The 13,117-nt window shown below is 52.7% G+C and overlaps 2 protein-coding genes across 2 annotated transcripts in view; one reads left to right on the top strand and one right to left on the bottom strand.

Annotated features, from left to right (window-relative positions):
* cacna2d3a (calcium channel, voltage-dependent, alpha 2/delta subunit 3a) overlaps positions 1–13,117 on the top strand; it is a 1,400,547-nt gene that overhangs the window by 993,264 nt on the left and 394,166 nt on the right. The gene's annotated exons all lie outside the window — the stretch shown is intronic.
* lrtm1 (leucine rich repeats and transmembrane domains 1) overlaps positions 3,781–13,117 on the bottom strand; it is a 33,367-nt gene continuing 24,030 nt past the window's right edge. The window contains exon 3 of the mRNA XM_072472476.1: positions 3,781–5,088. Coding sequence (XP_072328577.1) covers positions 4,655–5,088 — 434 coding nt within the window. The 3' untranslated portion in view covers positions 3,781–4,654. The remainder of the gene's footprint in view (positions 5,089–13,117) is intronic.

Here is a 13,117-nt window from a genome sequence, read left to right as displayed (position 1 = left end):
TGGTGGGATGCCTGCCCTGTGAGGGGCAGTGTGCCAGGGAGGGTGTCGACGCCCATGGTGCATATGTCCAGCAGTCGTGTGCTCTGCGGCTGCCCTGCTGCCTCTGCCATCGGGCAACGCCTCGGATGGGTGCACTGGGGTGTGCCAACACCTGGTGGACCACAAGTTACACTGCGTCAGGCCTACCCCATTGATGGGTCAACTGGGGTCTCTGGGCTCCTAGTGTGGGTTGCCTGGGAGTTGGGGAGGGGGGGGGCACTCATATGGCCGGTGGCGCTCTGCACATCTAAGGGCCACAGCGGGCAGTCAGTGGGGTGTGCAGCCAAGTGGCTGCTTTGCAGGCCACAGCAATGGTGGCCCATGCCTGGCCACCTCGGTCCCGGCGGGACATCGCAACCCCACAGCCCATCTTCTGGTTGCCCCTTGCCACCCGCCCGGCCTGGCAGATGCCTCCCCTGGCAAGCGGCACAATTGGCAGCCCACCATTGCACCTTTGGTAACTTGGCTTACTTCCTCTACCTCATCGGCCATGCCGCCTTTTCCCCTGATTTTAAATATGTCGTCGTCACTTCCGCCTATCAGAGGCGGAGAGTCCTGGGAGGCCAGGTCCTGGTCGGGCCTGTTAAATGATAGGCTAATTCGATACAATTTGCTTGCCTATGCTGGCGGGTGCCGTGGGAAGCATTCACACCGTTTTTGAGGCACTGGAGCATGGCATTCTGTTGGGTGCCCGGCACAAACTTGATTTTCAGCTGACGTGCGATCCTCCGCCTGATCGCGATTCCAGCATCGCTGGATGAAGAATCCTGCCCATTATATTTCACTCAGTGCAAGTGCTTTGAGTTTTTTGAATGGCAATGAATATTAACACGATTTCTGATGGCTTAGAACTGATTCCCTGCCGTAATAATAGCATCCAGAATTCAGTGCCATTCATTGGAATATTAGTTGAAAACCAAATTGGACAACATTCCCTACTTACCACATTAGTTGAAGAACCCTGAATGAAAGTGTAAAAATGTGGTTGGGACAATTTCATCTCGTTTGCACAATCTAAATTAAATTTGAACAAACCAACATTTTCCAAGTAAACGCAAAATACATTGGATGCTAGAAATAGAGAAAAACAAAAGTGCTGGAAGAACTCAGAAGGTCTGAGAGAAGCAGAGTTAAAATTTTGAGTCCATGTGACTTTTCTTCAGGACATTTTCCAGGTATTTTGCCCTATGTCCCCCACCGCCATCAGCTCCTCCATCATCTCCAGTATCATTCATTTAAACAAAAAGTCATCAGCATTTTAACACTGCATTTCACAATAAACTCAGTCACAATGAAACTCTAACATACATGATGATCCAATTCTGGTCAGTTCATTCTTAATCTTGGAAAAACACAGGTAGCGAATTCTACTTTGTCTTAAAGCTAAACAATTTCAAAAACAATTTTATAAAGTGCTTCATGTGATGGTTTTACATCATTATGTTTGTGAGACAGATTGGTGGCTGAACGCCAAAATTATATTTGCACTTTTTCATCGATGATCGTCCAAAATACTTTCACATAAACACAAAAGCTGTAGTTTAATGGTACAAAATAGTGCAAGTAACTTTCATCCAGGGCAGCTGGTTATGACAGTGGTAAACACTGGTACTGCTGTATGCTTCTCAATGCATGCAAATGAGCATTGATAATGCAATAGAAATATTTTAAACAAGAGCCTGAATAAAGTGGCAAAACAATGTTAAAATTTAATTAGGATCTGTGCAGTCTAATGGAAGCAATTGTCATGTGTCAGTTGCAGATATCTATGTAAGTATGTCATCACAATTGATACCCTTTCACAAGGTAGCACTGTGCCTGGCCTTCTCCAGCTGAGAATACTGGTAACGTGTCCCAGAATTTGGGGCGTCATTCTACGACCCCCCGCCAGGTTGGAGAATTGCCGGGGGCTGCCGTGAATCCCGCCCCCGCCGGTTGCCGAAGTCTCCGGTACCGGATATTCGGCGGGGGTGGGAAACGGGCCGCGCCGGTTGGCGGGGCCCCCCGCTCGATTCTCTGGCCCGGATGGGCCGAAGTCCCGCCGATAAATTGCCTGTCCTGCCGGCGTAAATTAGAGTACCTATTTACCGGCGGGACAAGGCGGCGTGGGCGGGCTCTGGGGTCTTGGGGGGGGGGGGGCGCGGGGCGATCTGGCCCGGGGGGTGCCCCCACGGTGGCCTGGCCCGCGATCGGGGCTCACCGATCCGCGGGCGGGCCTGTGCCGTGGGGGCACTCTTTCCCTTCCGCCTCCGCCATGGTCACCACCATGGCGGAGGCGGAAGAGACTCTCCCCATTGCGCATGCGCGGGAAACTCTCAGCGGCCGCTGACGCTCCCGCGCATGCGCCGCCCCGACATGTCATTTCCGCGCCAGCTGGCGGGGCAACAAAGGCCGTTTCCGCCAGTTGGCGGGGCGGAAATCCCTCCAGTGCCGGCCTAGCCCCTCAATGTTGGGGCTCGGCCCCCACCTTTGGGGCGGCGCGATGCCCATCTGATTGGCGCCGTTTTGGGCGCCAGTCGGCGGACATCACGCCCTTTGGGGAGAATTTCGCCCCTGGTGTGTATAATCTGCACTTAAACCATTCAGTATCTATTTACATTGGTATGATCATCTCTGTAGCTAAGTGGATGTAATGAGTGTGCAAATTATATTCTTCACTTAGTGTATTGGGACCTCTACATTTTATGCACTAAACAAGTACTCCTCAAAAAGCAGATTGGGCCGTAACTTCCGAATTCTCCACCATAGACCTGGAGGTTACCCCAAAGATACGGTAGAGAATTCCTCTCGGAGTTTTACAGTAAGTGCTAATTTCCTCTGGGTAATTGCGCTGTGCTGGGAACCATCCAAAAATGCTATTTTAATCGCAAACTTCGATGGTTCTGCCAGGGTTACAACAATAGTTACTCCGAAAAAGTTAGAAGAATGAAAATCTCTTCAAATTATGGGTAATGATTGTAAACACTCAGACCGAGGCCCCCCATGGGACTCAGTCTGCACACCCAAACTCCCCGGGGTCTCACTGCCCCACCACCACCACCACTGACTACCCCACCACCCCAACCGTCAAAGGATTCCCCCCCGCCCCTGCCGCCCCCCCCCCCACCCCCCCACCCCAAGCCCCCATTCCCAGCTTGCAGACCTGACCCTTAAATTGGATAGCTCTCTTGCAGCAGAACAGTGACCTTCTTCCCTAAATGTCTATGATGCTGTGTACATATTCATATACATATTGTGATAACCGGTGTTGTACATATACATATGAATTCTTAAAACTGTTGTGTCCTGAAGATGTTCAAGTTAAAGTAATATTTTAACGGTATCTTGTTGGTAGGTTCTTCTTTTGGAAGGTTTTCATTCAGATCTTTTCTTTAAAAAATGAATGTGCAGCAAACATAGTCTAAACGTAATTTATTTAAGCACAGTGGCGTAGTTTGCTAACAATGAGAGTATATTCACTGACAGCTCTGGCTCATGATAATAGCTGACTTGGTACTTCATGAACATGCTTCACAGCCTTTATTTTTTTCTGAATGATTTACTCCAGCTTAGAAACCATGGCGGACACATCGCAAAACCTGCCGGGAATTATTTTTACTGTAAACATTTTTTTTTAAATGAAGGGAATTATAAAATAAAATCTAGAACACATACCAGGACATTGTAAAGCGTTTAAATTCTATATTTTCTTGAGGCTTTGTTAATGGATTGATGTAAGTGAAGAAATAAAACAGATGTACATAGCTTTGTCAACTCTTTAATTTGAAATTTCAAATGTATTTGTGATTGATTACAGATGGTATTTTTCACAAAGCATATATTGTAAATAACTACTTTTACATTTGTATCTACCTTTGTAAGAATTAAAAATGATACTGCATTCTATTCGGAATCTTGAACTTCATTAGATTTTATCGATTGGAAAACAATGGAGAGGTATAGTTCTTGGTCATATTAATTTGAAAATATTTTTCCAAAGTTTTTCCTGAAGTAATTTTGGGATTTCAGTGACTTTAAAATTGTACTGCAGTGTAATGAGCACTTAACACATTTGTATGATTTATTACTTATTTCATTTTAAGCATTCTATGGCAACATTAACCAACGGTAAACTACTGTTCCACTGTCTTACTTCAAGGCCATCGACTTTGTGGCTTATCTGGGCGGAATAATTTTATCCCAACAAAGTAATACAAAATAAATTGCTGAGATGTATCTTTAGTTCTAATGTGTTCCCAGTCACAATCCTGTACATTAGACGAATATAGAATCTAGAATGAACCATAGCTTACAATTAATGTTAAAATGAAAAATACATTTTTACACTAGAACATGGAATGCATGGCATTCCTTGTAATATATTTAATAATTATGTATGTCTCTCTTTGCTTGATTCTCCACCTTTTTAATAATTGACACTGTTTAAAGTTAATCTAGACTAATATACACAATAAATGATTTACATGCAAAATTCGGAGTGCTCTAACAAATTAAAACAGTCAGAGATGATATGTACTTGCTTACTTATGAAAGAGCTATTGATCATAGATTGCCACCATTATCGACATGTTTTTTTTCTCGCATCATTCTTGGAAAGCAATCAGGAAATTGAAATTCATGCCTGTGAACCATCTAGTGGCTCCTTCTCTTCAGCACTTCCCTGCTCAACCTCTGGACCCAGATGTTCCAGTTTCTTTAGTTCCCGGTGATATTTCGCCATAAGAGCTGCGTAAGAACAGCCATAAATTGCAGCTGCCAGCATCATCAGACAGACAATGCCACAGACAATACCGGTTATCACAATTGTGGCAATAGCATGACGTAAACTGCCCGCTCGTTGCTTGGATTTTGTCTTGCATTCTGAATGTTGGTCATGTTCATTTTTGCCGTGATGGTTCTGTGTGGTGGAACTTCCATGTTCAGAGTGAGCATTAGATGGCTTGTGTTTAACGGAGGGACAGGGCTGGAATTTCTCATGAGGAATTTTCATCAGGTCTTTACTCCTTAAATCTTCAGGTTCTGTACAGAGAATTTCATCAATCTGACCTCCTATAGAAAACAGAATGAGTTATGGCATGAAATTTGTTAATGATTTTATTAAAGAAAAATAGAATGCAAATATATCTTACTCTGCGCTATACAGTTATTACATCTGGAAGGCTGGCTGTAGATACTTAAAAGGAAATTAGGACAAACTAGGGAACTCCATGTTCCATGTTTTCATGTTCCTCACATTTTTGGAACTGCTTTTGAGCAGTTTTATAATAAATGGACTCCAGCCAATAAGATTACAAATTAAAGAACATTTGTTGAATTTCCAGAATGTCAACACACAGATGTTTTGTTTCAATAAATTTTTCCTCCTTACTTTTCCTCTCTCTTTCAGCTTTTCCCAAGTTACATGGGGTGGCTGCAATGCTGGTTGATCATCTTCATGTTTACCATCATTTTTTTAAATTTGGTGGGTGTTTTTACAGCCAGATGCCTTTCTTGCCACCAAACCTCCCATTTATCCAAACTGGGGGCGCTAGTATGCCTGCATTCGTGCTGTGTTCATTTGTAGCTGGCAGCTTCGACAGTGGGACTTAAACCCGGGGCCTTCCAGCTGAGAGGCAGGGGAGCTACCCACTGAGCCACTCCAGCTCCCTATTGTGTAATACATTTTTATTGTTATAAGTCCGACGATACCTACAGGGACAACCCAATTAATCTCCCCATGAGCCTCGTGGAGTACGAGCTCCCCTGCTGAGGTTGGAGGCCCATCAGCAGGCTCGTTAATTCATTGCCGTAAAAGCCAACCCAGGTAGGAGCCGAGCTGCAGACTCGTCACGGCTGGAACTTGGACTGTTGCATAGAAATACTTTCCTTGTGGAAATAAACCATTGTTTGACTCTCCTTTCCGGCCTCCTCCTAGATTACTAAAATGGCAACAAGGATTAAACGACTACAGTCGGCGCTGCTAGCCATTTGCAGAACAGGCACCTCTCTTCACGAAAGAATAGGGGGCGCTATTCTCCCCCCCCCCCCATGCCGGGTGGGAGAATAGCCGGGGCGCCGCGCGAATCGTGCCACACCACCCCGACCCACGCACGTGATTCTCCCACCCCCTGGAAACCAGAGGCGCGCGATTCGCACCAGGCCGCTCGGAGAACCGGCGAGTGGCGATTCTCCGGCCGGATGGGTCGAGCGGCCGCTACGATACGACAGATTCCCGCCGGCGCCGTCCAACCCTAGTCGCTGCCGGCGGGAACTCTGCGGGAACGCTGGGGGGGCCTTCACCGAGGTTGCCTCCGATGGGGTATGGCCCACGATCGGGGCCCACCGATCGGCAGGCCGGCCTCTCCTCCCCCCCCCCGGGCATACCTCCTTTCGCACGTGGCCCCAGAACACCGGCCCCATGTTGGTGAGGGGCCAGCATGCGTAAGACGTTCCCCGCGCACGCGCAGGATGGCTTGGCCGAACTGCGCATGTGCAGGATTGGGCTGCCCCAACAGCGCATGCGCGGGTTGACGCGGCGCCCTTGTGGCACCGCGTAAGGACGCTGGAGCGGCATGAACCGCTCCAGCACCATGCTGGCCCCCTGTGGGGGCCAGAATAGGTTGTGCCCGGGCCGTAGCGCGCCGTCGTGAAACGCGACGGCGTTCACGACGGCGCGAACACTTGGCCTCCATATCGGAGAATCGCCCCCAGGGTTTGCATAATTTTGAAAATGCTGCATTCAAAGCGGGCGCAGAGGACTGGACTCGGTACGCAGAGTGTATGCACTTTTTTTTAAGGTGAAAGGGATGATCGCCAGTCGTTAATTCTTCTGACTGCCTATGGGGCCCCCACCTTCAGTATCAAAAAGGGGAGGCAATGGCATAGTGGCATTGTCACTGGACTAGTAATCCAGAGACCCAGGTTAATGCTTAAGGGACCTGGGTTTGAATCTCACCAGGGCAGATGGTGGAACTTGAGTTCAATAAAAAAATCAGGAATTAAAAGTCTAATGGAGCCCATGAAACCACTGTCAATTGTCATAAACATCCATCTGGTTCATAAATGTCCTTTAGGGAAGGAAATATATCATCCTTACCTGGTCTGGCCTACATGTGACTCCAGACCCACAGCAATGTGGTTGACTCTTGGGCAATGTATACTGGCCCAGCCAGCGACGTCCACATAGCATAAACGAATAAAGAAAAAATAAAGAGCCGAACCTACCCCATGGCCCCAGACTCCAAAACGTTCGAAAAGCTTGTGGCACTTGTGACAAACCAGTATGATCCCAAGCTGTTGGATTATCGTACAGAGGTACTGATTTAATAAGGCCAAGAGAACCCTAGGGGTGTCCATTACCGGGTTTTTGGCATGGTTGCACAAACTGGCCATCCGACCCAAAATGTTACAGGGCCACCTTATATGCAGAGTAAATAATATGGCAACCCAGCGAAAATTGCTGGCCGAGCTAGATCTCAAATAGGTCATTGAGATCTCCCTTTCACGGGAAAGCACAGACAAGGTAGTCCAAAAATTCCAGCGGATGTCAGGGATGGAGGTAAACAGCGTAGGATGCCCCCATTGGAATGAACAGCACCCCCTAGGAGCGGGACGCCTGGAACCCCACCCTGGCCCGAATAACAGTTACAGTATTAGTGAGTCAGACCTTGGAGAAAATCCAGGCCTAGGACTGATGCAAAGAAGGCAGCTAAAAACGCAAAATGCTGGAAATATTCAACAGGTCAGGCAGCATTTGCGGAGAGAAGCAGACCTTCTCCCGCAAAGATGTTTGGCTGGCCAACAGGAAACAGAGAGGAGGCAGATTTGAGTCTTTTTCAGGACGGCAAGATTTAACGAGTGGTGTGCCACAGGGATCAGTGCTGGGACCTCAACTGCTTACAATTTATATTTAAATAGATGGGAAAGTAAGTTGCAAAGAGGACTTAAGGAAGCTACAAAAAGATATAGGGCGAAATTCTCCCCCAACGGCGGGATGCCCGCCGACTGGCGCCAAAGCCGGCGCAAATCAGACGGGCATCGCGCCGGCAAAAAGGTGCGGAAGTCTCCGCATCTTTGGCGGCCTAGCCCCAACATTGAGGGGCTAGGCCGACGCCGGAGGGATTTCCGCCCCGCCAGCTGGCGGAAATGGCGTTTGTTGCCCCGCCAGCTGGCGCGGAAATGCGGCGCATGCGCGGGAGCGTCAGCGGCCGCTGTCAGTTTCCCCGCGCATGCGCGGGAGCGTCAGCGGCCGCCGAAAGTTTCCCGCGCATGCGCAGTGGGGAGAGTCTCTTCCGCCTCCGCCATGGTGGAGGCCGTAGCGGAGGCGGAAGGGAAAGAGTGCCCCCACGGCACAGGCCCGCCCGCGGATCGGTGGGCCCCGATCGCGGGCCAGGCCACCGTGGGGGCACCCCCCGGGGTCAGATCGCCCCGCGCCCCCCCCCAGGACCCCGGAGCCCGCCCACGCTGCCTGGTCCCGCCGGTAAATACCAGGTTTGATTTACGTCGGCGGGACAGGCAGTTTCTGGGCGGGACTTCGGCCCATCCGGGCCGGAGAATCCAGCGGGGGGTCCCGCCAACCGGCGCGGCTGGATTCCCGCCCCCGCCCAATCTCCGGGAGCGGAGACTTCGGCGGGGGCGGGGGCGGGATTCACGGCGGCCAACGGCCATTCTCCGACCCGGCGGGGGGTCGGAGAATGACGCCCATAGATAGGTTAAATGAGTGGGCAAGGATCTGGCACATGGAGTATAATGTGGGAAAATGTGAAATTGTCCATTCTGGCAGGAAGAATAAAAAAGAAGCATATTATCTAAATGGTGAGAGATTGCAGAGCTCGGAGGTGCAGAGGGGTCTGGGTGTTCTAGTGTATGAATCACACACGGTTAATATGCAGGTACAGCAAGTAATTAGGGAAGCTAATAGAATGAAGTCATTTATCGCGAGGGGAATTGAATACAACAATAGGGAGGTTATACTTCAGGTGTACAGGGCACTAGTGAGATCACATTTGGAGTACTATGTACAGTTTTCATCGCGTTATTTCAAAAATAATGCAAATGCAATAAAAGAAGTTTAGAGAAGGTTTCCCAGACTAATACCTGGGGCGAAATTCTCCCCCAACGGCGCGATGTCCGCCGACTGGCGCCCAAAACGTCGCCAATCAGACGGGCATCGCGCCGCCCCAAAGTTGCGGAATGCTGGGGGGTCGGAGAATGACGCCCCTGGAATGGGTGGGCTGTCTTATGAGGGAAGGTGAGACAGGCTGGGCTTGTATCCACTGGAGGTTAGAAGAGTCAGAGGTGACTTGATTGAAACAGATTAGACCCTGAGGGGTTTTGACAGGGTGGATGTGAGAGGATGTTTCCACTTGTGGGAGAATTAGGGGACAAAGGCTTTTCCCATTTAAAATGGAGATGAGGGGCGGGATTCTCTGCAATCGGCGCGATGTCCGCCGACCGGCGCCAAAAATAGTGCAAATCAGCCCGGCATCGCGCAGCCCCAAATGTGCGGAATTCTCCGCATCTTGAGGGGCCGAGCCCTCACCTTGAGGGGCTAGGCCCGTGCAGGAGTGATTTCCGCCCCGCCGGCTGGCGGGAAAGGCCTTTGGCGCCCCGACAGCTGGCGCGGAAATGACGTTGCCGTGCGACGCATGCGCGGGAGCGTCAGCGGCCGTTCACGGCATCCCCGCGCATGCGCAGTGGAGGGGGTCTCTTCCGCCTCCGCCATAGTGAAGACCATGGCGAAGGCGGAAGGAAAAGAGTGCCCCCACGGCACAGGCCCGCCCGCGGATCGGTGGGCCCCGATCGCAGGCCAGGCCACCGTGGGGGCACCCCCCAGGGCCAGATCGCCCCGTGCCCCCCCCAGGACCCCGGAGCCCGCCCGCGCCACCTTGTCCCGTCGTTCGAAAGGTGGTTTAATTCACGCCGGCTAGCGTGGGTTGACAGCGGCGGGACTTCGGCCCATTGCGGACCGGAGAATCGCCGGGGGTGGGCCCGCCGACCGGCGCGATTCCCGCCGACCGGCGCGGCGCGATTCCCGCCCCCGCCGAATCTCTGGTGGCGGAGAATTCGGGACACGGCGGGGGCGGGATTCACGCCAGCCCACGGCGATTCTCCGACCCGGTGGGGGGTCGGAGAATTGTGCCCGAGGTGAGCATTTTTCACTCACAGGGCCGTGAGTCTTTGGAATTCTCTTCCTCAAAAGGCAGTGGAAGTAGAGTCTGTGAATATTTTTAAGATAAAGCTGAATAGATTCTTGGTAGGCAAGGTGGTGACCGGGGTAGGTGGGATGCAGATTTGAGGTTACGATCAGATCAACCATGATCTTATTAAATAGCAGAGCAGGCTTGAGGCACTGAATAGCCTTTTCCTGCTCCTTGTACACATGTTCATGTGAGTTAATGTTTCAGGTTAGTAACCTTTCATCAGAACCCTCATGAAAGGTCATTGACTTGAAAAGTTCACTCTGTTTACTCAATCTCACCGACTCATGTCTGTGGTTGATGCCAATTTGATAGGACTAGTCAGTTACTCAGTTGTATTTTCAGCAACTAGGAATGGGCAATGAATATGAATTTGCCGGTGTCACTTGCATCCTGATAACAAATAGTAAAGATGTTTAGTGAATAGTGTCGTGAATACATGCTAATGTCAAATAATGATTTAAATCCATTGGCTGGAAACATGGGGCGAAATTCTCCGTTATCGGCGGAAAGTCCGCCGATCGGCGCAAAAAACGGCGCAAATCCCGCTTGCGTCACGTCATAAAAATGGGACGATAGTCTTCGGCCCGAAATGGGCTAGCAGCGACGTAACGGGATCCGCGCTTGCGCAGTGGTTCACGCCGTGCAGCGTCATACGCGCTGCACGGCGTGACGGCTCATAAGGCCGCACAGCTCCCCCCCAACCGACCGGAACACCCGACCGCAACACCCGACTGGATGGCTGGCCGTCGCTCAGCCCCGAGGTTCGAGTCACGCGATGTGGAGGCGCTCCTGGATGCGGTGGAGCAGAGGAGGGATGCCCTGTATCCCGGGCATGGCCGCAGAGTTGCCCCACGCCACAGCCGGCGTCTGTGGAGGGAAGTGGCAGAGGCCGTCACCGCTGTGGCCCTGACACCACGGACAGGCACCCAGTGCCACAAGAAGGTGAACGACCTTGTCAGAGCAGGCAGGGTGAGCCTCCCCATATCCCCCATATCCCCCCCTCCCCATATCCCCCCTCCCCATATCCCCCATATCCCCCCCTCCCCCATATCCCCCCTTCCCCATATCCCCCATATCCCCCCTCCCCCATATCCCCCCTCCCCCATATCCCCCATATCCCCCCCTCCCCATATCCCCCCCTCCCCCATATCCCCCCTCCCCCATATCCCCCATATCCCCCATATCCCCCCTCCCCATATCCCCCATATCCCCCCCTCCCCCATATCCCCCCTCTCCCATATCCCCCATATCCGCCCATCCCCCATATCCCCCCTCCCCCATATCCCCCCTCCCCATATCCCCCATATCCCCCCTCCCCCATATCCCCCCTCCCCCATATCCCCCATATCCCCCCTCCCCCATATCCCCCCTCCCCCATATCCCCCATATCCCCCCTCCCCCATATCCCGCCTCCCCCATATCCCCCCCATCCCCCATATCCCCCCCTCCCCCATATCCCCCCTCCCCCATATCCCCCCTCCCCCATATCCCCCCTCCCCCATATCCCCCCTCCCCCATATCCCCCATATTCCCAAGTGAATCCAGCCCTAACCTTAACCTCTGCAATGCACGCGCAACCGATGGCGTGCATTCATATACCTGCCTAACACTGTTGCCTTTGACCCCTGCCACCCCCCCCCCCACAGGAGAAGCGCGCACACAACAATAGGGAGCATGTGAGGACTGGAGGAGGGCCCGCTGATGAGAGGCCACTGACCGTACACGAGGAAAGGGCCTTGGAACTGGCTGGCGGACCTGAGGACCGGGAGGTTGCTGATGCAGAGGTCGGGGGCCCACCAGCAAGTGAGCCACCGACAGCCCGTCCCCATATCCCCCCTCCCCTATATCCCCCTCCCCCGTATCACCTGATCACTGCCTGATGTCTAACCATGCATGCTTCATTGTGTATCGCAGGACCAAACGTCCAGGCACCCATCCCCGCAGATGCACACCGCCCGCAGGATGCCCCTCGGAGACCACGGGAGACGGAGAGACCCGGACCCTCCAGCATGCGACGCCCGCAGGATGCCCCTCGGAGACCACGGGATACGGAGAGACCCGGACCCTCCAGCATGCGACGCCCGCAGGATGCCCCTCGGAGACCACGGGAGACGGAGAGACCCGGACCCTCCAGCATGCGACGCCCGCAGGATGCCCTTCGCACACCACGGGAGACGGAGAGACCCGGACCCTCCAGCATGCAACGCCCGCAGGATGCCCCTCGCACACCACGGGAGACGGAGAGACCTGGAGCAACAGGGAGACGACACCCCCGTCACGTGCGGGAGCGACCACCCAGCGATGAGGGGGGCAGCCACAGGCCCCCGTCACATCCGAGCCAGGACACCACTACCCAGGACACCACTACCCAGGACACCACTACCCAGGACACCACTACCCAGGACACCACTACCCAGGACACCACTATCCGGGACACCCCTACCCGGGACAGCACTACCCAGGACACCCCTACCCGGGACAGCACTACTCGTGACAGCACTACCCAGGACACCCCTACCCGGGAAGACGAAATACCGGACAGTGACTCAGAGTGGATGGGTGGAGACGAACCCCCACCCCAAAGTGCCATGGAGTCAGAGTGGGACGAAGAGCACGACACAACGCCACTGCTGTCACCAACACCCTCCACCATCGCAGAAACACTCACCAAGGTTGGGCACTTTAGTGATGAGGCGTCTGGTACACTCACTGGTGCGCACAACACAGCCGTCCCGGTACAGCAGGTGGAGGTAGGAGCAGCAGAGGAGCCGGGCGGTCGGAGGGCAGCCCAGCCCAAGCGAACATCTGCCGGCCAGATGGATCCCGGGTTCCTGCAGTTACCACACCCACACATAGATCCGATGCAACCACCGACCCGGAGACGAGCGAAGAGGGTG

The sequence above is a fragment of the Scyliorhinus torazame genome, chromosome 13, assembly GCF_047496885.1.
Source record: "Scyliorhinus torazame isolate Kashiwa2021f chromosome 13, sScyTor2.1, whole genome shotgun sequence".
NCBI classification, from domain to species: domain Eukaryota; kingdom Metazoa; phylum Chordata; class Chondrichthyes; order Carcharhiniformes; family Scyliorhinidae; genus Scyliorhinus; species Scyliorhinus torazame.
This window is presented reverse-complemented; position numbering and strand designations above follow the sequence as displayed.